This window comes from Procambarus clarkii, chromosome 56 (assembly GCF_040958095.1).
Source record: "Procambarus clarkii isolate CNS0578487 chromosome 56, FALCON_Pclarkii_2.0, whole genome shotgun sequence".
Classification (NCBI taxonomy): domain Eukaryota; kingdom Metazoa; phylum Arthropoda; class Malacostraca; order Decapoda; family Cambaridae; genus Procambarus; species Procambarus clarkii.
The window spans coordinates 1,759,001-1,786,482 of record NC_091205.1 but is presented as its reverse complement, the minus strand read 5'-3'; the positions used below and the strand labels follow the sequence as shown (position 1 = coordinate 1,786,482).

At 46.5% G+C, this 27,482-nt stretch overlaps 1 protein-coding gene across 1 annotated transcript in view; it reads left to right on the top strand.

The window, feature by feature from the left end:
• Positions 1-21,147, top strand: part of LOC138353046 (paternally-expressed gene 3 protein-like) — a 77,086-nt gene extending 55,939 nt beyond the window's left edge. Inside the window, exons 2-5 of the mRNA XM_069305684.1 lie at positions 11,048-11,344; positions 11,507-11,749; positions 12,128-12,424; positions 21,001-21,147. Coding sequence (XP_069161785.1) covers positions 11,048-11,344; positions 11,507-11,749; positions 12,128-12,424; positions 21,001-21,147 — 984 coding nt within the window. The remainder of the gene's footprint in view (positions 1-11,047; positions 11,345-11,506; positions 11,750-12,127; positions 12,425-21,000) is intronic.
• Positions 21,148-27,482: the final 6,335 nt, after the last annotated feature.

Genomic DNA, 27,482 nt, shown 5'->3' with positions numbered 1-27,482 from the left:
TTCTTCGTCGACTTGCTTCCATTTTATATCTCAAATGTAGATATAAAATCAGAGATACGTAAGTTCTAATCAGTTGTGTATTTGTGAAGTCTTTGAAAATGTAATAAGTTTTACGAAACGCGCCCGTGTCGCGTCAGACTAGAAATAAAAATGAATTTTGGAGAAGTGATTTTTGATTTACCTCCAACAGTGAAGCGTAATGTACGAAAGATTGAGAAAATTCGTGTTAGAATTATTAATCTTACTTTTTCGGTCATATTTAATAACATATATCTACAGGAAAGACTGCTACCAAAATATACTAATATTAAAGTGTACGACCCAGCAGCAAGGAATCAAGCCTTCACGATAAAATATCGCAAGGATCTGATTCGTGATCAGATATACAAGGCAGAGAATGAAATCAAAGACAACAAACGCAACTACTTCATGCTACAAACGAGTGGAGAAATAGCAACATCGACCATAGTATCCGTACCCGCATTGAACAACACCTCGACATCCTCACAGACCAACATCACCTCAGCACTGAAACAAGGATTATCAAGAAACTAACAACATTATATGGAGGACCTATGGCAATTCCACGACCAAGAGATGGCTTCCTGAACCTTGCAGGAATTAACCTCACTGAGGACCAAGTCACTCTCCTAAATCTGGGCATAAACTGTCATGTTATGTCCAGACCGAGTGAAATGGCCCGGAAAGTAGAGTTGGAAATTCTGTTGGACGACATATTCGACCTAGAGACACAAAAGAAGGTCACTACCAAAGATACCTTACAAGCAGAACTTATTGCAGAAGGAGGACAGAATCGAGGCAACTACAGAAGCACCATACTGTCCCCCGAGCTTAAAGCGGCAGCTAAAAGCCTTCGTGAGAACAAGGAGATAGTTGTCAGGAGAGGTGACAAGTCGCCAATATATGTCATTCTTAAAAAAGACGAATATCTGGCGAAAATGAACATCATACTCTCTGACCAAACTAAGTTCCAAAGGGTAACGAAGGACACTACAGCCGAATTAAAAGCAAAGGTCAACAAACTGATCGAACTGTGAACGCCAAGAAATCCGGACTCCACCTGCCAAAGATCATTGGGGAATATAAACCTGGATATGCGTATGGAAATGTCAAGACGCACAAGCCTGGAAACCCACTTCGGCCAATCATTAGCCAGATACCCACACCCACGTACAGACTGGCGAAGCGACTCAACGGCCTGCTGACTCCTTATGTTCCTTGCGCCTTCAGCCTGAAGTCTCCAAAGGAATTTGTGGACTTACTGCGGGGCACACGGGCCACAGGGATAAGAGCCTCGTTGGACGTAGAATCGCTGTTTACCAACGTACCTGTGGACGAGACAATCGGAATGATAGCCGACAGAGTGTATCGTGATCCAGCCTGTACTCCTCTTGACATGCCAGAAAGTATTCTGAGGAAACTACTCCAAGCTTGTACTAAAGAGGCACCCTTCTTGAGCCCGGATGGGCACATGTATAAGCAAGTAGATGGGGTCGCCATGGGTTCTCCCCTAGGTGTCCTGTTTGCAAACTTCTACATGGGTACCATCGAGCAAAAAGTCTTAGTCGACATGAACTTGAAACCGGCCATATACTGCAGGTATGTTGACGACATTTTTACACAGGTACCTGATGTCAGACATCTGCAGGAGCTGAAGGAGGCATTTGAGCAGAGTTCCGTGCTGCGTTTCACTTACGAGACGGAAAAGGATGGGAAGCTGCCTTTTCTAGATGTAACAGTCATGGAAAAGGGCGGAGGTTTCCACACTGCAGTCTACACTAAGGAAACAAACATAAGAATGTGCCTAAATGCCAACAGCGACTGCCCTGACAGGTACAAGACGAGTGTTGTTAACGCATACGTCGACCGTGCTCTCAGCCACAGCTCAGAATGGAAGCAAGTCGACGAAGAACTCTGTAGGGTAAGGCAGGTCCTAGTCAATAACGGCTTCTCCAATGGTTTCATCGAAGACATCATAAGAAGGAAAGTGAAAAGCCATACAACCTCTGAAGAGACAACTAACACAACACCTATACCCCCTATTAGACTATTTTACAGGAACTTCTTTTCCACAGCTCATAAAACGGAGGAAAGGGTCCTGAAAGATATTGTTAATAGAAACGTTATCCCTACAGACAAAAATCAGAGGATACAACTGACGATTTACTATAAAACCAGAAAAACGGCCAGCCTACTCATGAGAAACTCTCCAGACACAAAACAGAACGCTTTAAAAGAGACTAACGTCGTCTATGCCTTCAAATGCCCACTTGGGGACTGTAAGCTCCAAAAAACCCAGTATATAGGCAAGACAACAACATCTCTTTCTAGGCGTTTAACGATGCATAAGCAACAGGGCTCCATTAAGGAACATATAATCTCTTCCCATAACCAAACCATCGCCAGAGAAATCCTAGTAAACAACACAGAAATCATCGATAGATACAGCGATAGCAGGCGGCTTGACGTTTGCGAGGCACTACACATCAAGAAGTCAACACCAGCAATCAACAGCCAATTATTGCACAACTATATTCTACCCACCTCAAGACTCCGCTCCAATATAGAAGCATCAAGAAATATGGACCAATAGGCTTTCTACAAACACTTCTATTCAATACCTATTGTTTCTGTTCTGTCTTGTGTTGATACTTTTAATACCCTATTAATATCCCCTCTTGTTCTGTCTTGTGTTAATGCCACATCACCCCTCCCACCTCACTCAAATGTAGATATAAAATCAGAGATACGTAAGTTCTAATCAGTTGTGTATTTGTGAAGTCTTTGAAAATGTAATAAGTTTTACGAAACGCGCCCGTGTCGCGTCAGACTAGAAATAAAAATGAATTTTGGAGAAGTGATTTTTGATTTACCTCCAACAGTGAAGCGTAATGTACGAAAGATTGAGAAAATTTGTGTTAGAATTATTAATCTTACTTTTTCGGTCATATTTAATAACATATATATATATATATATATATATATATATATATATATATATATATATATATATATATATATATATATATATATATATATCTATATATATATATATATATATATATATATATATATATATATATATATATATATATAAAGAGTCATATCTCCGTAACCTGAGTATTCTCTGATGTTCAGGGAACATATTCATGTGTGGGAAAGCGTGGAGCATAATTAAGCTGGCTGTAAAATGGCCAGTTAAGTTTGATAATGCAAGGGGCTTACGATTTTTGGGGCACAAGATGGCGCCGAGCCATCCTGTTTTCCGCCAAGGCGTCGTGATTCCTCCCGGCACCTGATTGGCCAGGTAAGGTTTCGTGCCGGAAATGACCAATGACGAGAGCCCTCTGGCGGTGTGAGGTCACGAGGCGGAGGGCTTTTGGGGCAGCTGGCGCCTGGGCGGGAGAGAGTACGTCCCGAGCCGCCCTAGACTGAGGACGCGCTCGAGTGCGCTCCGGATCTAGAGAGCCCTTACCAGTAGATTTAAGCTTCGCTTCGATACTGCAGACAGTCTGGGAGGCATCCAACTTCCGTGGAGTGTCCAGAAACGAGGACGGGCCGGATTAGAGAGCCAAGAGCTCTATCATGATTCTGCAGCAGGGACGAACGTTGGGGCTGGAGATCTTTGGGACGCCCAGCGGACCGCGTTACACATATCAAGCAAGAAGTTACGGTCTGGCCGAATCTACTGGCAGTGAGGCGAAGGGAACTGTGCTGGACTACAAGGGTCGGCAGTGCCAGTGAGAGTGGAGGACGAAAACGGAGGTACCTGTCTCCAGTACCCCGAAGAAGAGGTGGAGGAAGGCAGTACCGGTCGGGAGTGAGTACGGCGAGGATGCGATACCACGAGGACGACGGAGGAACCTGTGTGTGTGGGAACTGATCGTCAGGAGACCAGAAGCCAGGACCAGGATCTTCAACATCCCTCAACAGAGGACGAGTCGGCTTCGTGGTTGGAATGAAGTAAGTTAGATAATTGTCCCACCCTTTACCCCTTTTGATCTATGCAAGCTAGGGTATTTTATATATTGTGAACATTTCTACTTATCATTTTATTGTCTAAGTGACAGTGTTAGGCTAGGAGCCAAGAGCTCATGTTGGTTTGATGGTGGTGGAACATATGTGTGGTGATGTGGTGATGTTAGTGATCCTGGAGGTAGTAGCTTGTTTGCAAGGAGCCAGTAATGAACTTTGAAACGCCCAGCTGACCGTGTTGCCAGAGACGTTTCGTGAGGAGTATTGCTGACAGCAGACATTTCCACTTATAGACATTTCTTGATGTAATTTATATATGTATATATATATATATATATATATATATATATATATATATATATATATATATATATATATATATATATATATATATATATATATATATATATATATATATATATATATATAACCCGTTCTCGCAAATTTAATAAGTCAATATTGACTTATTAGTTGCGTGCATAGGTGACATACTAAACATAATAGTTTCCCTTGAAAAGCTTCATAGAAAACACCGACCTTACCTAACCTACTTAGTATGTTAAAAATAAGCATCTTATAGCTTCGTAATTACAATTGTTACTTAACCTATTATAGGTATAGGTTAGGTAATGATTGTAATTACGAAGCAATAAGATGCTTATCTTAACATACTAAGTAGGTTAGGTAAGGTCGGTGTTTTCTATGAAGCTTTTCAAGGGAAACTATTATGTTAAGTATGTCACCTATGCACATATTTAATAAGTCAATATTGACTTATTAAATTTGCGAGAACGGGTTGCAACATAATGTTGTACTTAGTAGCCAGAACGTCGTACTCGGCCTACTATGCAAGGCCCGATTTGCCTAATAAGCCAAGTGATTTCTTTTATTTTCAATTAATTGTTTCCAATTAGTTTATTTTGGAAGCAGTTTTTCTTGTAAACATATGTTGTTAAATATGACCAAAAAAGTAAGATTAATAATTCTAATACAACATTCTCAGGGGAATTGGCAGGGTTGACAAGGATAGATTATTTAACACAGCTGGTATGCACACAAGGGGACACAGGTGGAAGCTGAGTACCCAGATAAGTCATAGAGACATTAGAAAGAACTTTTTCAGTGTCAGAGTAGTTAGTAAATGGAATGCACTAGGAAGTGATGTGGTTGAGGGTGACTCCATACACAGTTTCAAATGTAGATATCATAGAGCTCGAGAAGCTCAGGAAAATGTACATCAATTGATTGACGGCTGAGAGGCGGGACAAAAGAGCCAAAGCTCAACCCGCGCAAGCAAAACTAGGTGAGTACACCCTCATGCTCAAATTACTCAATCTCTATACAATTCACGTACACTCTCTTCCTTGTTTTTATATATTTTCATGCAAAACACAAAACATGCAAAAGTCATTTCTTACGCGCGCAATTGTGCTCCCCGTTCTAACACAAACGCCATCAACACACTCCTACACAAAATGCACTTACCATTGTACTTTCTTAACATGCTATCAAAATCTTGCGCATTCATATCCATTGTCACAACATTTGACATTATTTCATTACACAAATCTTACTCTTCCTCAATCACAATGACACATGTACGCAATTCACACTCACTAATTCTCAAACACAAACTTGCTAAATTCGCAATCGCTTACTCAGTTCCCACTCTCAAACTCAATCTTTTCACACACTTTCTCAAAGACAGTCACTAGCTTTACTGGCACTCTTTATATATTTCTTCAGAGTTGCAGAGTGTTACGAACCCGACTCCATCGTCGGAGCATGGAGCAGCGACGTCAATGCCATCTTTGAGTGTGCTCTCTAAACCCCCACTAAATGGACGACGCCATCTGGTGGTGGCAGTATGATACCTGCAAGAGGCTAGATTCCTGCCTTGGTCACCCGAAGAGTCGCTGTAGCTGACCTCTGGTGAGGCGGTGCCTGGAAATCAGCGCCATCTATCGTGATAGAAGTTGTATGTCAATGTCAGAGTCCGTATGTGGTATTTCCTAGTGTCCCAAGTACCGGCCAGTTTACTGATGACGTGTCTGTATCCACAGAGGCGACGTAGGGCTGTAGTGGTACGAAGACAGTCTACCTAGGGCAGCCTATTATCTCTCTACTTCATTCTGTTTTACGTGAGCAGTAAGCCGCCGCCGAAGAGGAACTGATAGTATCTGCTGTCTGCCTGTGAAGTGGCAGTGACAGAATTCGGCGTATGCCGGGACTGGCTAGAGGAAGAGACGACTGACAGTAACGGTCTACGGAGGAGTGTAACTCGCTAGTTGCAAGAAGCTCCTGCCAGGGGTTCGCTACCTTTGTATTTGTTCGTGTAGAGGCCCAGCAGCGCGAGGCTGATGTTCTCTGCCAGCACCAGGCTGGAGAGTGATTGAGGGCGTTCACAAGGAGCACCTAGTGAGACTGTAGATAGGCTGGCCCATGGCTAGGGTAGACTCGTTGGTGTACCCAGTACTGGTTGAGGACGGTACTGTGTGTTGAGGAAACGCGGATGTTGACAAGACTGCATTGCATGAGCATCGAGGAGCGCTTAGTGTCCTAAGAGAGCGACACATGTGTATATATCAGTGTAGTAATACTTCGTTTATGATTCTATTTCATGTGATGGGAAAGTGATAATATGTGAATATATTGATAAAGGATGAAGTGTCGTATTCCTTTCAACTCCACCCCCCCCCCCCCATGTTATTTTACTTGCATTACCACGCCTACTCCTTGAAAGCCACTACCGACTTGGGGTCGGATACTAGTACTTTGGTTCCTCCAGCAAAGAACCCGGTTGCGTCCCATAGTGGCCGTAACACAGTCAGAATAATTTCCACCCATTGGGCAGGACGGATGAGCGACGGTCTGGCTTCATGCAGGTCGGCGTTCAATCTCCGACCGTCTTAAGTGGTTGGGCACCATTTCTTTCCATCCGTCCCATCCAAATCTCTATCCTGACCCCCGGTTATTTTTCAGTTATTCATTTTTTTTCAGTGATTGTTTCTTTTCATTCATTTTTTTCAGTGACATCACCACCTTAAAAACGTTAGCCTTTTCTCTGCAGGATGATTCTATATTCTCGCACTTAGTATCTCATATCTGCAAATTACAAGCCGCACACGTTTTTGAAAGTAGACATTTCACATGCTTTGTAGCAAAGCTATTCTTTCATTTTTTGTGGTATTAACTAGTCCATCAGATCTTTTTTTCTTGAATATATGGTATGTCATCATTAATTTTGCTACGGTCGTACGGACCAGGCCTATGGAGGCCTGGTCGAGGACCGGACCGCGGGGACACTAAAAAGCCCCGAAATTATCTCAAGATAACCTCAAATCATCATCTCAAGATAACGGTGCGGTTGAAGTTTTACCATCTCGTCACCTCTGCTAAGCACATGCATTTTTTTACAATACCAAGTGTTTAAAAATAATCAAATATAACCATGAAAATATATTGGGCCGGATCGGACCAATCGTGCCAAGCCTCGAAAAATGCGGGAAGAACTTTGCTACAAAGCATGTGAAAAATCTACTTTCATTAAAATGTACGACATGTCCCTTCCATATATAAGATAATGCGAGAATACAGAATCATCCTGCAGAGAGAAGGATAAATTGAGAAGTTAGCTCGCAGGAAACACACTTTTTTTCAATGAACCCCAACTAAATGTGACTACATAACACTCAACGTTTGATATAAACTGACTCTTGAAATATCAGATAGTCTTGTGAAAGAACAAAAATACAAGCTGATGACTGATTATTAAACTGATATAGCATCGGTGTACAGTGAATACTAACAAAATGTTTGGTTAAAAGTAGGTCTTGTAGGTTAAAATGTCAAGCTACTCGTTTTTGCAGTAAAAATAACACGTGCATTGAGTAGAGAGGTTGTGTAGGCGTTTATATGTTAGGACTAAATATTTCAAGCCTAACAAATATTATATCAATATCTTTAGACTATCCATCAAGATGTGAAATACTTTGGTGTTAATGGTTAGGAAGATAAACATGCTTTAGTTTTTTTTTACACTTGTTTGAAACATTGCTTTGCATTCAAGAGTTGATTTCAAGTGTAAGAAATGATGCACTTATTAGTGGAATTATTATAATGTTAGGTGTGGGAACATGGCCTCATTGAAAAAAAAAATTATAAAGATTTCGTTGAGAGAAGAAGAGAAGCATAGGCTCTCTAAGCTCTCTTCTAAGCTCTCTTAGAAGAGAGCATAGGTTCGTCGAGAATGACAAAATCAACATTTTTTTAAATTAACAATGTCAATAGAAAAACTTCCTCAAAATGTCCCAACAAACAGCTTCTGATATGTGGAAGAAGTGTGAGTAATGCTTCTCGTAGTAAAGATAGGCTGAGGAAACATAAATGGTTGAACTGTGTGAAGATAGCTTGAGGTATTTTGTCATATGAAAAATTTATTAAAAATATTCCTGCAGAATGAGTCAAAAAGGTAAAAATTGAGATTGACTGAGCAATAACCTACAAGGGGGAATCTTGCAATCATGTATCATAATAAACCTTAGTTGGCTTATTTTGATAATGGAAATAACATCACCTTCTGGGTGAGAATAAATATTTCACTGAGAACTTGATATACTAAAGCATATTTGCGAAGAGATGTGCTGGCAAACATGTTAACTAAACTAAGATTGACTAGTGAGTGGATTATGAACTCGTGAAAAATAAAGATTCTTGCAGAAGTTTGAATACGAGTGAGTGTAATTGCCTTCTGAGAACAAGTCTTTTGTGTGAGTTGATCAAAAAGTATATTTTGAGATTGAGAATATTTCGGGGAAGAGTTTTTCAGCTATGTGATTTCTGTGAGATATGAATTAGTTTTAGAAACCGGTAAGTAAACTTGATTAAAAAAAAAGTTAAGCCATTGAGAACTGAAAAGAAAGACACTGAACTCACTTTGAAAAACAAAACCACAGCCACTACACCACAGTCAAAACCACAACACCAATCTCCGTGGTGTAGTGGTAAGACACTCGCCTGGCGTTCCGCGAGCACTTTGTCATGGGTTCGTATCCTGGCCGGGGAGGATTTACTGGGCGCAAATCCTTAACTGTAGCCTCTGTTTAACGCAACAGTAAAATGTGTACTTGGTTGTAACAACGATTCTTCGTGGGGGTCGTATTCCAGGGACCTGCCCGAAACGCTACGCGTACTAGTCGCTGTACAAGAATGTAACAACTCTTGTATATATCTAAAAAAAAAAACACACTGGAAAAAGCTCCAAGTCACTCAGAAAAGTACTGAGTGAAGTTCTTCTGTTATCTAATAGTAAACGGTGTCATTCACTGCTTGTATTGCCTCATTCTTAGGCAGCAAACCCCAACAATAATATCAAGTGCTTTATTGGGAAAAGGTAGTACGTCCTTTGTAAGACACATTGTGTAATCTATCGAGATATTGTACCATCTATGAGGATATTGCTTCATCTATCGGGATATTACATCATCTATCGAAATACCGTGTCATAAATGGCGTGTATTGCGTCATTACTATAATGTGATGCTTCATCGGGCAGGCGTATGACCTCCATCAACCAATATGACTGGTGTCAGAGAGTGTAAAGAGCGAGAGAGGAAGAGATAAAGAAAGGGGGCGAGACAGCGTGCCTGAAGTGTGTATCCGCACACTGCCTCCGGGGCTATGACACTCTTACAGCCAGAGTGTCTTGAGAGGCCAGCTCTCTCCATCACACACCGTGCAATAAGCCCCATCACACACCGTGCAATAAGCCGACGCTTTCTATCCAGTAAAGTGATTGGATCCGCTATTGTACACCAGGCAAGAGGCCTGACCTCGTCCTCAAAGGCCAAGCGTGAGGTCAAGAGTCGCTGTCGCAAACCGGATGAGATGTCTGAAGCCGTTATCGCAAACTGAATGCCAGGCCAAGAGCCCCTGTCACATAGCAGGTGCTACGACTAGGACCAGTAGAGCACTGAGAGGTCAGGAGAAACTAATGAAGATCAGGCAAGCGACTTACTTCCATTATAACAGAGTTATAAGCTTGCCTCCAGTACTTCAGAACTGTTCAGGGTCCTGGAGGAGTTATTTCAGAGTCGGGGATATTACTGGAGGTCACCTAAAGTTACTATTGCAGGAGGGGTGAGAGGCCAAGAACTGCAATTGAAGGAGGAGTGAGAGGCCAAGAACTGCTATTGCAGGAGGGGTGAGAGGCTAGGAACTACTATTGCAGGCGGGGTGAGAGGCCAAGAACTGCTATTGCAGGATGTGTGAGAGGACAAGAACTGCTATTGCAGGAGGGGTTGAGAGGTTAGGAACTACTATTGCAGGAGAGGTGGGAGGCCAAGAACTGCTATTGCAGGAGGGGTTGAGAGGTTAGGAACTACTATTGCAGGAGGAGTGAGAGGCCAAGAACTGTTATTGCATGAGTTGTGAGAGGCCAGAAACTGCTATTGCAGGAGGGTTAGAGGCCAATAACTGCAATTGTAGGAGGGGTGAGAGGCCAGGAACTGCTATTGCAGGAGAGGTGAGAGACTAGGATCTGCTATTGCAGGAGGAAAGGTTATAGGAACCACTACATCAGGCTGGGTAGAATGCCTGTCCCAGCTATAGCAAACCACGAACCAGAAAGAATGCTTATTTGAAGCATTGTCTTCCCTATATGACAGAAAAGTAATGGGAGACATGTTCACCACCTACAAAATTCTCAGAGAAATTGACAGGGTAGACAAAAACTAACTATTTATTATGCGTTATACACGAACAATGGGACACGGGTGGAAACTGAGTACCCAAATGAGCCAAAGAGAAACCAAAAAGATTTTCTCAGTTTTAGAGTAGTTAACAAATGGACTAGAAGTGAGGTGGCCGGTGCAGACTCCATAGACAGTTTCAAATTAGGATGTGATAGAACCAAAAAAGTTTAGGGAATTAAACACCAGTTGATTGACAGCTGAGGGGCGAGACCAAAACGCCACCGTTCAATCCTCTCAAGTACAACTAGATAAGAACACCTAAGGAATCAAACAAGTGCGCCTCTCACGACGCTGTTCAGGTTACCAACACCCGGGACGCTGCTCAGGTTACCAACACCCGGGACGCTGCTCAGGTTACCAACACCCTGGACACTGCTCAGTTTACCAACACGCTGGACGCTGCTCAGGTTACCAACACCTGGGACGCTGCTCAGGTTACCAACACCTGGGACGCTGCTCAGGTTACAAACACCTGGGACGCTGCTCAGGTTACAAACACTCAGGACTCTGCTCAGGTTACCAACACGCTGGACGCTGCTCAGGTTACCAACACCTGGGACGCTGCTCAGGCTACAAACACTCAGGACTCTGCTCAGGTTACCAACACCTGAGACGCTGCTCAGGTTACCAACACCCTGGACGCTGCTCAGGTTACCAACACCCTGGACGCTGCTCAGGTTACCAACACCTGGGACGCTGCTCAGGTTACAAACACTCAGGACTCTGCTCAGGTTACCAACACCTGACACGCTGCTCAGGTTACCAACACCCTGGACACTGCTCAGGTTACCAACACCCTGGACGCTGCTCAGGTTACCAACACTTGGGACGCTGCTCAGGTTACCAACACCCTGGACGCTGCTCAGGTTACCAATACCTGGGACGCTGCTCAGGTTACAAACACGCTGGACGCAGCTCAGGTTACAAACACCCTGGACGCTGCTCAGGTTACCAACACCTGGGACGCTGCTCAGGTTACCAACACCCTGGACGCTGCTCAGGTTACCAACACCTGGGACGCTGCTCAGGTTACCAACACCCGGGACGCTGCTCAGGTTACTAACACCCGGGACGCTGCTCAGGTTACCAACACCCGGGACGCTGCTCAGGTTACCAACACCCGGGACGCTGCTCAGGTTACCAACACCCGGGACGCTGCTCAGGTTACCAACACCTGGGACGCTGCTCAGGTTACCAACACCTGGGACGCTGCTCAGGTTACAAACACCCGGGACGCTGTTCAGGTTACCAACACCCTGGACGCTGCTCAGGTTACCAACACCCGGGACGCTGCTCAGGTTACCAACACCCGGGACGCTGCTCAGGTTACCAACACCCTGGACGCTGCTCAGGTTACCAACACCCTGGACGCTGCTCAGGTTACCATCACCCGGGACGCTGCTCAGGTTACCAACACCTGGGACGCTGCTCAGGTTACCAACACCCTGGACGCTGCTCATGTTTCCAACACCTGGGACGCTGCTCAGGTTACCAACTCCCGGGACGCTGCTCAGGTTACCAACACCCGGGACGCTGCTCAGGTTACAAACACCCGGGACGCTGCTCAAGTTACCAACACCCTGGACGCTGCTCAGGTTACCAACACCTGGGAAGCTGCTCAGGTTACCAACACCCGGGACGCTGCTCAGGTTACCAACACCCGGGACGCTGCTCAGGTTACCAACACCCGGGACGCTGCTCAGGTTACCATCACCCGGGACGCTGCTCAGGTTACCAACACCCGGGACGCTGCTCAGGTTACCAACACCCGGGACGCTGCTCAGGTTACCAACACCCGGGACGCTGCTCAGGTTACCAACACCCGGGACGCTGCTCAGGTTATTAACACCCGGGACGCTGCTCAGGTTACCAACACCCGGGACGCTGCTCAGGTTACCAACACCCGGGACGCTGCTCAGGTTACCATCACCCGGGACGCTGCTCAGGTAACCAACAATTTCTTCTTTAGTTGGGTTGTCTTTCACCAGATTTGCATATGCTTTTAGTGCGCACGTCTGCCAGCTGGTCCACGGCAGTGTCTGCCAGCTGGTCCACGGCAGTGTCTGCCTCCTGGTCCACGGCAGTGTCTGCCAGCTGGTCCACGGCAGTGTCTGCCACCTGGTCCACGGCAGTGTCTGCCAGCTGGTACACGGCAGTGTCTGCCAGCTGGTACACGGCAGTGTCTGCCACCTGGTCCACGGCAGTGTCTGCCAGCTGGTCCACGGCAGTGTCTGCCAGCTGGTACACGGCAGTGTCTGCCAGCTGGTCCACGGGAGTGTCTGCCACTTGGTACACGGCAGTGTCTGCCAGCTGGTACACGGCAGTGTCTGCCAGCTGGTCCACGGCGGTGTCTGCCACCTAGGCCACGGCAGTGTCTGCCACCTGGTCCACGGCAGTGTCTGCCTCCTGGTCCACGGCAGTGTCTGCCTCCTGGTCCACGGCAGTGTCTGCCAGCTGGTACACGGTAGTGTCTGCCAGCTGGTACACGTCAGTGTCTGCAACCTAGGCCACGGCAGTGTCTGCCTCCTGGTCCACGGCAGTGTCTGCCAGCTGGCCCACGGTAGTGTCTGCTAGCTGGTACACGGTAGTGTCTGCCACCTAGGCCACGGCAGTGTCTGCCACCTGGTCCACGGCAGTGTCTGCCAGCTGGCCCACGGTAGTGTCTGCCAGCTGGCCCACGGTAGTGTCTGCCACCTAGGCCACGGCAGTGTCTGCCACCTGGTACACGGCAGTGTCTGCCAGCTGGCCCACGGTAGTGTCTGCCAGCTGGTACACGGCAGTGTCTGCCACCTAGGCCACGGCAGTGTTTGCCAGCTGGCCCATGGTAGTGTCTGCCACCTAGGCCACGGCAGTGTCTGCCTCCTGGTCCACGGCAGTGTCTGCCAGCTGGTCCGCGGCAGTGTCTGCCACCTGGTCCACGGCAGTGTCTGCCAGCTGGTCCGCGGCAGTGTCTGCCACCTGGTCCACGGCAGTGTCTGCCACCTGGTCCACGGCAGTGTCTGCCACCTGGTCCACGGCAGTGTCTGCCTCCTGGTCCACGGCAGTGTCTGCCTCCTGGTCCACGGCAGTGTCTGCCAGCTGGCCCACGGTAGTGTCTGCCAGCTGGTACACGGCAGTGTCTGCCACCTAGGCCACGGCAGTGTCTGCCTCCTGGTCCACGGCAGTGTCTGCCAGCTGGCCCACGGTAGTGTCTGCTAGCTGGTACACGGCAGTGTCTGCCAGCTGGCCCACGGTAGTGTCTGCCAGCTGGTACACGGCAGTGTCTGCCACCTAGGCCACGGCAGTGTTTGCCAGCTGGCCCATGGTAGTGTCTGCCACCTAGGCCACGGCAGTGTCTGCCACCTGGTACACGGCAGTGTCTGCCAGCTGGTACACGGCGGTGTCTGCCAGCTGGTCCATGGCAGTGTCTGCCACCTGGTACACGGCAGTGTCTGCCAGCTGCTCCACGGCAGTGTCTGCCAGCTGGTCCACGGCAGTGTCTGCCACCTAGGCCACGGCAGTGTCTGCCAGCTGGTCCACGGCAGTGTCTGCCAGCTGGTCCACGGCAGTGTCTGCCAGCTGGTACACGGCAGTGTCTGCCACCTAGGCCACGGCGGTGTCTGCCAGCTGGCCCACGGCAGTGTCTGCCACCTAGGCCACGGCAGTGTCTGCCAGCTGGTACACGGCAGTGTCTGCCACCTAGGCCACGGCAGTGTCTGCCAGCTGGTGCACGGCAGTGTCTGCCACCTAGGCCACGGTAGTGTCTGCCAGCTGGTCCACGGCAGTGTCTGCCACCTAGGCCACGGCAGTGTCTGCCAGCTGGTACACGGCAGTGTCTGCCAGCTGGTACACGGCAGTGTCTGCCAGCTGGTACACGGCAGTGTCTGCCAGCTGGTACACGGCAGTGTCTGCCACCTAGGCCACGGCAGTGTCTGCCACCTAGGCCACGGCAGTGTCTGCCAGCTGGTCCACGGCAGTGTCTGCCACCTAGGCCACGGCAGTGTCTGCCACCTAGGCCACGGCAGTGTCTGCCAGCTGGTCCACGGCAGTGTCTGCCACCTAGGCCACGGCAGTGTCTGCCACCTAGGCCACGGCAGTGTCTGCCAGCTGGTACACGGCAGTGTCTGCCAGCTGGTCCACGGCGGTGTCTGCCAGCTGGTCCACGGCAGTGTCTGACAGCTGGTACACGGCAGTGTCTGCCAGCTGGTACACGGCAGTGTCTGCCAGCTGGTACACGGCAGTGTCTGCCACCTAGGCCACGGCAGTGTCTGCCACCTAGGCCACGGCAGTGTCTGCCAGCTGGTACACGGCAGTGTCTGCCACCTAGGCCACGGCAGTGTCTGCCAGCTGGTCCACGGCAGTGTCTGCCATCTAGGCAACGGCAGTGTCTGCCACCTAGGCCACGGCAGTGTCTGCCAGCTGGTACACGGCAGTGTCTGCCAGCTGGTCCACGGCGGTGTCTGCCAGCTGGTCCACGGCAGTGTCTGCCAGCCGGTCCACGGCGGTGTCTGCCACCTAGGCCACGGCAGTGTCTGCCAGCTGGCCCACGGCGGTGTCTGCCAGCTGGTCCACGGCAGTGTCTGCCTGCTGGTCCACGGCGGTGTCTGCCACCTAGGCCACGGCAGTGTCTGCCAGCTGGTACACGGCAGTGTCTGCCAGCTGGTCCATGGCGGTGTCTGCCAGCTGGTCCACGGCAGTGTCTGCCAGCTGGTCCACGGCGGTGTCTGCCACCTAGGCCACGGCAGTGTCTGCCAGCTGGTCCACGGCGGTGTCTGCCACCTAGGCCACGGCAGTGTCTGCCAGCTGGTCCTCGGCGGTGTCTGCCACCTAGGCCACGGCAGTGTCTGCCACCTAGGCCACGGCAGTGTCTGCCACCTAGGCCACGGCAGTGTCTGCCAGCTAGGCCACGGCAGTGTCTCCCAGCTGGTCCACCGGGGGCTGGATCACCGAGACAACCACTCAGATAACCAGGCTGGAGCCACTCGGAGCTCCTCACAAATATCAACAGAATACTCGGGTCTTAATGTTACTCCTTTCTTCCATACTTTTCAACCTCATTCATGCCATTACTCGCCGTCTTCTCTTTCCATACATTCCTAAAATGCTGTATCAATAACGCCTCGGTGTGTTCCAACGTTCACCTTAATTTTTGAAAGATCGTCATCTATCAGGTACAGCCCTCGAGCCACTCACTTCCCTTGAAACGCAAGAATGTAAAAATACCAAAATGTTTCTACGATACAAGAGAGGCAGTAAACCTTGATGTTCTTCGGTAATGTGTTGCGTGTGTCATACCTTAAGTAGTGCTGGTGCGGGAAGAGCCATATTTTTCCCAACTTTTTCAGATATACATGGAAGTATATGCATCCAAAGGCAAGCAAAACACGACCATGGATACCAGCACACGAGCACATACTTAAGTACATACACAAGCATGCACACATATGTGAATAATCTCCAACAGGTCTCCTACTGTAAATGCATTGTACACTCAGGAAGCAGTAATATTAAACATGTTCTAACACACTAGGTCTCTGCGCGCCATATCTACATTCAGAATGTTTGCAAGATTAATCCGGCTAATGGAACAGGAATACAGAGATAATGGACCCATTATATTTAAACGTGTTTTCCATCATATCAGCCGTTCCAGAAAGGTGATTTTGTAGATATGGTAAGATATTAGTTCTCCAGGGGTCAGGGCTCTACAGCGTGTACCGTATTCAGGGGTCAGGGTGCAGCACCGTGTACCGTATCCAGGGATCAGGGCGCTACACTGTGTACCATATATGACCATCAACAGGTTCACACTGAGGTGACCTTGGTGGTGCTCTGTTACGCTCTGACATACTCACATTTTGACTCGAACTTGAAAGAGTCTCCAGATCCATGACACTTACTGACGTATTTTTCACCTGTGACTCATCTTCGTAATAAAGATCTATGCACCTTTGACGTTTTTAATGTGATCTTAAATTTGATCTTTTGCCTTTCCATGTGATAAAGATTTAACTTGTTTTAATAAAATTTAATCATGGGCCTTATTCGTATTAATTTTGAAACCTTAGGTAAATTAATGGATTCTTGATTTAAGTTTCACCAGGTTGATAATTGATGTATTGCACCAGTGGAAGTCAAATGCTCTGCTATCGCTGTATCTATCGATGATTTCTGTGTTGTTTGCTAAGATTTCTCTGGTGATGGTTTGTTTGTGGGAAGAGATTATTTGTTCCTTAATGGAGCCCTGTTGTTTATGCATCGTTAAACGCCTGGAAAGAGATGTTGTTGTCTTGACTATATACTGGGTTTTTTGAGGCCTACAGTCCCCAAGAGAGCATTTGAAGGCATAGATGACGTTGGTCTCTTTTTAAAGCGTTCTGCTTTGTGTCTGGAGAGTTTCTCATAAGTAGGCTGGCCGTTTTTCTGGTTTTATAGTAAATCGTCAGTTGTATCTTCTGATTTTTGTCTGTAGGGATAACGTTTCTATTAACCATATCTTTCAGGACCCTTTCCTCTGTTTTATGAGCTGTGGAAAAGAAGTTCCTGTAAAATAGTCTAATAGGGGGTATAGGTGTTGTGTTAGTTGTCTCTTCAGAGGTTGCTTGGCGTTTCACTTTCCTTCTTATGATGTCTTCCACGAAACCATTGGAGAAGCCGTTGTTGACTAGGACCTGCCTTACCCTACAGAGTTCTTCAACTCAGTTCTTCAACTCAGAGAAGAACTCTGTAGGGTAAAGCAGGTCGGGTCAAAGTCGGGTCAAACCTAACTCTCAGTCTTTCACTAATTGTAAAGAAAGTTTTCTTAATCTCTCTTTGTAATTGTTTTTATAAAACAAAGGTTTTATTACACAATTATTTATATTGTTTATTTAATGTGTATAAAATTACATAAAAAAGCATATATTCCAAGTTATAACAAAAACTATTAAATGTAAAATAACAAATATATATAAAGTATAAGTTTATTTTTAATGAAATTAGTTTGATTCCTATAACAGAGAATATATGGTAATTCAAATAGTCGTCGCTGTCAATATTATCACTCGTTATTGTCATCAGCTGAAGTTTTTGAAGGAGTGATAATATTTTATTATTTATTTATATTTTCAAATATTAAAGTTTGATTACTTTTACTTTACTCACATTATCTCATTCGGCCACCATTGCCGGTCCCCTGGGACCTGCAGGCCAGTCACTCATGAGTGTCCCTGCGACCTGCAGGCCTGACACTTACGAGTGTCCCTGGGACCTGCAGACCAGTCACTCACGAGTGTCCCTGGGACCTGCAGGAATGACACTTACGAGTGTCCCTGGGACCTGCAGGCCAGTCACTCACGAGTGTCCCTGGGACCTGCAGGAATGTCACTTATGAGTGTCACAGGGACCTGCAGGCCAGTCACTCGCGAGTGTCACAGGGACCTGCAGGCCAGTCACTCACGAGTGTCCCTGGGACCTGCAGGCCAGTCATTCACGAGTGTCCCTGGGACCTGCCGGCCAGTCACTCACGATACAGTCTCTGGGACCTGCAGGCCAGTCACTCACGATTCAGTGTCTGGGACCTGCAGGCCAGTCACTCACGATACAGTCCCTGGGACCTGCTGGCTAGTCACTCACGACACAGTCCCTTGGACCTGCAGGCCAGACACTGACGAGTGTCCCTTGGACCTGCAGGCCAGACACTCACGAGTGTCACAGGGACCTGCAGGCCAGTCACTCACGAGTGTCCCTGGGACCTGCAAGCCTGACACTTACGAGTGTCCCTGGGACCTGCCGGCCAGTCACTCACGATGCAGTCTCAGGGACCTGCAGGCCAGTCACTCACGATACAGTCCCTGGGACCTGCTGGCTAGTCACTCACGATACAGTCCCTGGGACCTGTATGCCAGAGTCCCTCAGCCACAGAGAAGTCTAACAATTATGTAACATGCTGTAATATTCTCTTTGCTATATTTTTTCACTGTAACTTGTAAAGAATTTTGAATGAAGTTTAATATTTAAATTTTTTACTTAACTCGCCCTCCGTGGCTCAAACTTGAGCAGACTTCTTAGCGGTAGTTGGTGCTCAAGTGGCAGTGGTACACTGTGGTAGTTGGTGCTCAAGTGGCAGTGGTACACTGTGGTAGTTGGTGCTCAAGTGGCAGTGGTACACTGTGATAGTTGGTGCTCAAGTGGCAGTGGTACACTGTGGTAGTTGGTGCTCAAGTGGCAGAGGTACACTGTGGTAGTTGGTGCTCAAGTGGCAGTGGTACACTGTGGTAGTTGGTGCTTAAGTGGCAGTGGTACACTGTGGTAGTTGGTGCTCAAGTGGCAGTCGTACAGTGTGGTAGTTGGTGCTCAAGTGGCAGTGGTACACTGTGATAGTTGGTGCTCAAGTGGCAGTGGTACAGTGTGGTAGTTGGTGCTCAAGTGGCAGTGGTACAGTGTGGTAGTTGGTGCTCAAGTGGTAGTGGTACACTGTGGTAGTTGGTGCTCAAGCAACAGTGGTACACTGTGGTAGTTGGTGCTCAAGTGGCAGTGGTACACTGTGGTAGTTGGTGCTCAAGTGGCAGTGGTACACTGTGGTAGTTGGTGCTCAAGTGACAGTGGTACAGTGTGGTAGTTGGTGCTCAAGTAACAGTGGTACACTGTGATAGTTGGTACTCAAGTGGCAGTGGTACAGTGTGGTAGTTGGTGCTCAAGTGGCAGTGGTACACTGTGGTAGTTGGTGCTCAAGTGGCAGTGGTACACTGTGGTAGTTGGTGCTCAAGTGGCAGTGGTACACTGTGGTAGTTGGTGCTCAAGTGGCAGTGGTACACTGTGGTAGTTGGTGCTCAAGTGGCAGTGGAACACTGTGGTAGTTGGTGCTCAAGTGGCAGTGGTACACTGTGGTAGTTGGTGCTCAAGTGGCAGTGGTACACTGTGGTAGTTGGTGCTCAAGTGACAGTGATACAGTGTGGTAGTTGGTGCTCAAGTAACAGTGGTACACTGTGATAGTTGGTACTCAAGTGGCAGTGGTACAGTGTGGTAGTTGGTGCTCAAGTGGCAGTGGTACACTGTGGTAGTTGGTGCTCAAGTGGCAGTGGTACACTGTGGTAGTTGGTGCTCAAGTGGCAGTGGTACACTGTGGTAGTTGCTGCTCAAGTGGCAGTGGTACACTGTGGTAGTTGGTGCTCAAGTGGCAGTGGAACACTGTGGTAGTTGGTGCTCAAGTGGCAGTGGTACACTGTGGTAGTTGGTGCTCAAGTGGCAGTGGTACACTGTGGTAGTTGGTGCTCAAGTGGCAGTGGAACACTGTGGTAGTTGGTGCTCAAGTGGCAGTGGTACACTGTGGTAGTTGGTGCTCAAGTGGCAGTGGTACACTGGAAGTGATAGTGGTACACAGTGGTAGTAGTGCAGTGACAGTGTTACACTAGTGGAGGTGGTGGTCACTGGTGGTGGTAAACTGATGGTGGTAGTGGTACACTAGTGGTGGTGGTGGTGGTCACTGGTGGTGGTAAACTGATGGTGGTAGTGGTACACTAGTGGTGGGGGGGGGTGGTGGTGGTCATACAAGAAAAAACTTACAAAAAACATGACAAAGAACAGGACAAATAAGCAGAAAGGAATCCACAAGGGCCACAAACACGGCCCAAATCATAATGGCAATAACAGGAATATCACATAAATAGCAACTCAAAAGGAAATACAAAACAAGCACAACACAGAAAACAGGGCAAGGACACAGAGAGCACAAAGGGTGCACATGGAAAACCACATTCAAAATTAGCCAGTGACAGGGGGAATGAAGAAAAAAAAAACATCGTAAAGCAAGTTGGGACAAAGCAAGCCAGAAAGGTAACAGGTAAACACATACCCCAACTCACAGGTGAACACAGACCCGGAACACACAGGAACCGGGATGAAAAACAGTCACACCCAACACATACATGAAAAACACCGGAACTCGCAGGAACTGCACACACAGACACACACCGGAACATGCTGGAACCGGAAAACAAAAACCACAACCATACATCCAGAAGCAAAAACGCAGGAACCGGAAAATAAAGAAACCAACAACACATACACACGTGCGTATGTGGCTGTGACTGCGTATTGTGGCTGCGCGTGCACGCACGCGCAGCCACAAACACCACAGCCACATGGACATGCACTGGAACAAAACACCGGAACATACAGGAACCGGGAAAAACATGAACAATGTCACTAATTCCCATGCATATATTTCTCTGGAAACTCATTCCTTGAATACCAAGAACGTAATTATTCTAAAGCAGCCACTCCTCATTGGTAGGGCGATCGTTCCCACGCCGACGTGGGTGCTCCATACACTCCACAACCACCTCAGCAGGTGGCGCCGCAGCCGGTGGCGACCGCACCAAAGATGGTGAAACCGATGACGAAGGTCGAAGAGCCAGCAACTCCGCCGCCGATTGAATAGGGGGCGGGGGGATGGACTCCGCCGACAACATCACGGGAGGAGGCTCCACAGGGGACAACCCCACAACGACCAAATCTGGAACAGCATCCACAGGGACAAGCTCTGGCTCAGAATCCCCTCGTCAAACATCCTTCCGCAGGTCCACCACAAGGCCCCGGCCCACACCATCAACCTTACCAATTACAACAGGAGGGACCACCCCCCACTGCGGGGAACCTTCTACAGGAGGTTCTATCACCGGTGGCAGCAGCACGGGCGAGAACCTCCGCCATCACCGTCGTAGTCGAGAACACCGCCCAGGGACCACCTCACCGACACTCGCAGACTCACGAACGTTAAAATACCCCACATCAGCCCAGGTAGAAGAAGAGAAATGCCGAGAACGCTTGGGACCCGGCAGCACATCTAAAGAGCAAGAGGCAGAACCAGAAGCATGGGAATTGCAGAGGGGGGGGGGGGGGGGCGCACATTTGCTCAGCGCAAGACGTCAGCAGCCTCGACGACAGCGGGGACCAGTCCCATCACAGCAGGAGACCCCACAACCGAGGACCGCCGCTAGTAATGCCGTAAAAACTCCCAGCGTAGCCAGGACATGGAGTGGGAATGCAGAGGCAGGAGCCGCAGGACAAGTCAGAGGGACAGATGCAGAAGACGAAGGAGCAGGCACAACTGACGGAGAGGAATCATCCAGGTGAACTACATCAGCACCAGGAATGCCATCAGCAGCAATACACCCAACCGAGGACGGCACAACCACCGGAGCACAAGCCTCACTAGGAGCAGGTTTGACGCAAGGCGCATCACATCAGCCAAGGGCACGTCCACAACTGCATCCACCGGGGCCTCCTCCACAGCCAACAGCGAGAAATCTTCTTCACGAAAGAGATTCATCTGGGGAACGACATCCACCGAACAGGCAGCGGCTAACTGGCCCGACAACCCACAGCGAAAACACATGTGAAGCTGACGGTCATAGTATATACCCAAATGGAATACCCCATGAGCCGCACCAAGGACGGGATATCTGATCACAGCCACATCCTCAGAGTGCGGATACTCGTCCGGACACCCTTAAGCTTCCCGGAGGAAACCAGATTGAGCCTCACACTCAAGATAGCACCAAATTGTCCAAAATATCGCCGCAGCAGCCCTGCCGGAAATTCAAGGAGCGCACCGTGCACACTGATAAAGGTGATGGCCCCACTACTGTCCGTGACAACCACTGTACCAGCAGCATCCAGAAGGGGCAAGGACCGCCCCGCGTAATGTCGTAAAAACTCCGCTGTAAGCTTCCTCCTCGCAAACTTCACAATAGCTTGACATGAAGACACCAATTCCACACCATAGATTGCATCTACGGAGACACACAGCATATCACACAGTACTAACTCTACAGCAGGATAATCGGCCAGTCCAGTAAATTTCAGACCCACCGAGCGCACAGCAAAATGGGGGGAGGCGGGGCCCCCATCACTCATTCCACGTCAACAAACGACGTCCACCAACCACCAAGCATGCCGGGCAACAACTGGAGCACAGGCGGGCACCTCCGCGCCCCCTGCTGGCTAGTGGCCGAATCCTATAACATGGTGGTCTCCAGTGGTGGTGGTGGTACACTGGTGGTAGTAGTGGTATACTGGTTGTGGTGACAGTACACTTGTGGTGATGGTACTCTGGTGGTGGTGGCACCCTGATTGTTATGACATCATGGATCAGTGAAACGCTTCTCTAAGTAATTCCTGGCCATTGGGACGCTTTCTTAGTAGTAGTTGCTTAGTGGTAGTGGTTGTGTGAGTGTTGTGGCGCCATGAGGGTAGCTTCACCACCACCATGATCCAGGATATATCCATGTATCAGCCCATCCTCCTGTTTTGGTAGTGCTTAAAGTAACGATGAGTATCATAGAATAAACCGACGTACAACGAAATTAGAAATCTGAACTATTGTTTTGGACAAACCGGAAAACTATTTCTTACTTGTGATGCTTTAACAAACTAACCTAACATAACATCCCTAGGCCTAATACACAATATCTGAGGCCTAATATAGTACATATATGTGCTAGGCCTAGGAATATTTAAGGTTGTTTTTTAACTGCATTTATTTTAAAAGAATTCCTTATTAGTCAGAATACTACTATTAAAAAGCAAAGTACATACGAATTCGTGACGACCGTCACAATACAATATTGACGACCGTCACAATAGGTACCATCTAAACCGGTGGATGGGTTGCCATATATATATATATATATATATATATATATATATATATATATATATATATATATATATATATATATATATATATATATATATATACATTGTGACGATAATCTCCTTCAAGAGATTGAGCCTGCTCTTCCCTCCACAAATACGTCGTTACATCTATATAAAACTACTATGGAAGAAATGTCCAACAACGACAACAACACCAGCAAGGTTTGCCAGAGCGCAAAACGTATGCAGCCAGGAACACCTGCTCAGACTCAAACCGCCAAACTACCTGTCTTACTGCCGGCTCCTCGCTGATTGGTCGCCGGTCTGGCTGCCACTACACTCCACCCCCCCATACTACTTGATGTCTGGGGCCGCCACGACCTCAGTCCTCAGAATATTCAGTGCTTTCACACAGTTAACACTTCTCCCTGCTAGACGTAAGCTTTGGTGTACGTGTACTAAGAGAGGTGATAGCTTAAAGCCAATATTCCCGCACCTCTCATTTACTTGTATATTGCACTTCTTGTTATTTTGCTCACTTGTCTTAACGTAACTTTTCATTGTCATTTAATTATTCTTATTATTTTGATTGATTTTATTATACAAATTTGTTTGTCCATTTTATTCATGTTTTGTTTATTTAACGTAATTAAAATTTCATTGTTAAAATTTACTTGTGTTTTGTGTGTCTTCTCCTTACCTTACCACAGACGAAGTTCCAGATTTTCTATTTTTTTTTATACTATGTGACGAGGCCATACCCCTAGCTTTGAACAGCCGAACACCAACGCGTTACCGTCACAATATATATATATATATATATATATATATATATATATATATATATATATATATATATATATATATATATATATATATATATATATATATATATATAAGTATATATTTACGGCTATATATATATGTTGTTGAAGATGACTGAAAGGGTAAGATCAATGATTTTAAGATTTTAACACGAATCTTCTCAATATTTCTTACTTTTTTCTTCACTGTCGAGGGTAACTGAAAAATTAACTCTCCAAATTTCATTTCACATTTTTATTTATTGTATGATGCCTAGAAGCGTTTTGTAAGAGATTTCTCACATTTTCAGAGACAAATTTTTATGTTCTCTGTTTCATGCTTATATATGGTTTTGGGTGATAAAACACGAACAAATGGGTAATCATGAGGTAAAGATAATTTTACATAGTCAGAACATGAATTATTGCGTATTTTTTCTTTTTGGTTCTGTGTTGGTTCGGGGTCTTGAAGTGGGTAGAATGTAATTATGTATTAATTGGCAGTTGATTGCTGGTGTTGAGTTTTTGATGTGTAGGGCCTCGCTAATGTCGAGCTTCCTGCTGTCGCTGTATCTATCGATGATTTCTGTGTTGCTTGTTAAGATTTCTCTGGTGATGGCCTGATTGTGTGAGGAGATTATGTGCTTCTTGATGAAGCCCTGTTGTTTGTGCATTGTTTATCGCCTAGAAAGAGACGTTGGAGCCATCAAGGAGCATATAATCTCCTCACACAATCAGACCATAACCAGAGAAATCTGATGATGGTCTGGTTGTGTGCCACCTATGTAATGTAAATGGGTGGCTAAGGTCACCCATTTACATTACATTAACACAGTAAATAACTGTAGTACTAACAAATACTGTAGTCTAATTAACACCATATGTGGTATTATTTATATCAAGCAAACGGTAAATGTTTATAGCCAATTATTATCACCTCCCAATTTATGGGATAAGTTGTCCACATTTACTCCCAACTAGGTGCAGGTAAAACTGGCAGGCTCAATTTAAAATACAGTCCACTTAGAATAATAATTCAATACTGAAGTAAATACAAAAAAAAAAAAAAATAATCACTAATTAAGAGCACAAACTGCCTGCTAGGATTATCCCACATACGTTTGGTCAACTGGCAAACCATGCACACCATTTATAATGGCCACTACAATCATATACACAATTTGTTTTACCGGATACAATACTTCTTATGGTTAATGTAGAGATCGCTGTGGCTGGATCACTGTTGAGCGGTCTAATTTCAGACGTCTGTAGTGCCGCGAATGCGAACCTCAGGGAGACACGCTGTCTCCCGACTTTGTTTACAATCTCTCTCTCTGTCTATGAGCGCATGACTCACCGCTACTTCCCGCAGTCTGTTCCAATACTATTTTTCCCAAATATTCTATCTTAGGGATTAAGGGAGCTAAGCTATACTTTATGGTGTATTTATTTATATTCAGTCCCATTAAATATTTTGTTATTAAGTTCAAACATGAGACTGTTGTTTAAGGAATAATTGTAGTTTAATATATACGTGTTGTTGTGATGACATCACAAAATCTCCCATTCTCTTTAAAGTTTCTGTTAATGGCTAACTATAGAAAATTAACTACATCGATGATGCTTACTATGTTAACATTTATGTATCGGATTTCCGACAATTCGTTACCAATAATAACGGAGATTAAGGTAGACTAACGCATCCTCTTTTTAATGTTTCTCGTTAAATTGTCTCACAAATTTAGTTTCATTCACATAAAACACACTAATTCAAACAACCCAATTTTACCTGATGACCTTGACAAATCTAGTAAAAAAACAGGCCAATATAGGCAATTCTTATCCACAGTTACTTAACAGAAAAAGCCTTCAGCGGAATCATGCCAAACGGTCAAACAAATTAAAAATTTATTCAGAACTCTTCATAATTGCACTTCATCAAGTTTCCATTCATCCAATAATTGGATTTAAACATCACAGTTAACTGTGACTGCTACAATACCAGACTCAATTAAATTTTTTTATGACAATTGACATCAAATGAATAGTCAGATTTAAGATTGGAAATTCATGGTAAACTACATTTAGGTAAATACACACACACACACATACACTGACAAGGTAGATAAGGTGAATACACACACACACACACACCAGTATGTGGGGAGGGGGGGGGGGTTGGAGCTGGTTGCTGAGCGGACAGCATGCTGGACATGTGATCCTGTAGTCCCGGATTCGATCCCGGACGCCGGCGAGAAACGATAGGCCGAGTTTCTTTCACCCTATGCCCCTGTTACGTAGTAGTAAGTAGGTACTTGGGAGTTAGTCAGCTGTCACGGGCTGCTTCCTGGGGTGTGTGTGTGTGTGTGGTGTGAAGAAAAAAATAGTAGTAGAAATAGTTGATTGACGGTTGAGAGGCGGGCCGAAAGATCAGAGCTAAACCCCCGCAAGCACATCTAGGTGAATACACACATATACTGATAGGGTAGATAAGGTGAATACACACACACACACACACACCGTGTTTGAGGTGGGACGAAAGAGCCAGAGTTCATCCCCCGCAAGCACAACTTTGTGAGTACACTCACGGCCCAACAGCTTTTCTCACGTCCAGCTCCAATAGGTGCTTCTTGACCTCATCTCTTGTAATTTCGAACCTTTCCAAGGTCGCCTGGTTTGCTGCCACCTCTCCTAGCGCCGTCACTTCTTGTTTCATTGTAAAGACCTCCTGGAACCTTTTGTTGAGTTCTTCACACACCTCTATGTCATTCTCTATGTACCTGTCCTCATCCATCCTAAGTTTCTTCACCTGTTCCTTCATTGTTGTCTTCCTCCTGATGTGACTGTGTAGTAGCTTTGGTTCGGTCTTGGCTTTATTAGCCAAGACCGAACCAATTATCATTTTCATACATTTTCTTAGTTGCTCTTCTCACACTAACATACTCGTTCCTGGTTCTCTGGTATCTCTCTACTTTCTGGTGTTCTGTTATTACGGAAGTTCCTCCATGCCCTTTTGTTCAGCTCCTTTGCTTTCGTACATTCCCTATTAAACCACGGATTCTTCTTTTGCTTCTCGGTTTTTTCCTGTCGGGCCGGGATAAACCTGCTTACAGCCTTCAGGCACTTTTGGGTGACATAGTCCATCATGTCTTGTACGGACTTGGTTCTGAGTTCTGTGTCCCATTGTATATCCCTTAGGAATTTATTCATCTCCTCATAGTTTCCCTTTCGGTACGCCAGCCCTTTTTTCCCAGTTCTTTTTTAGGGGAGATAATTCCTAGCTCAACCAGGTACTCAAAGCTCAATACACTAT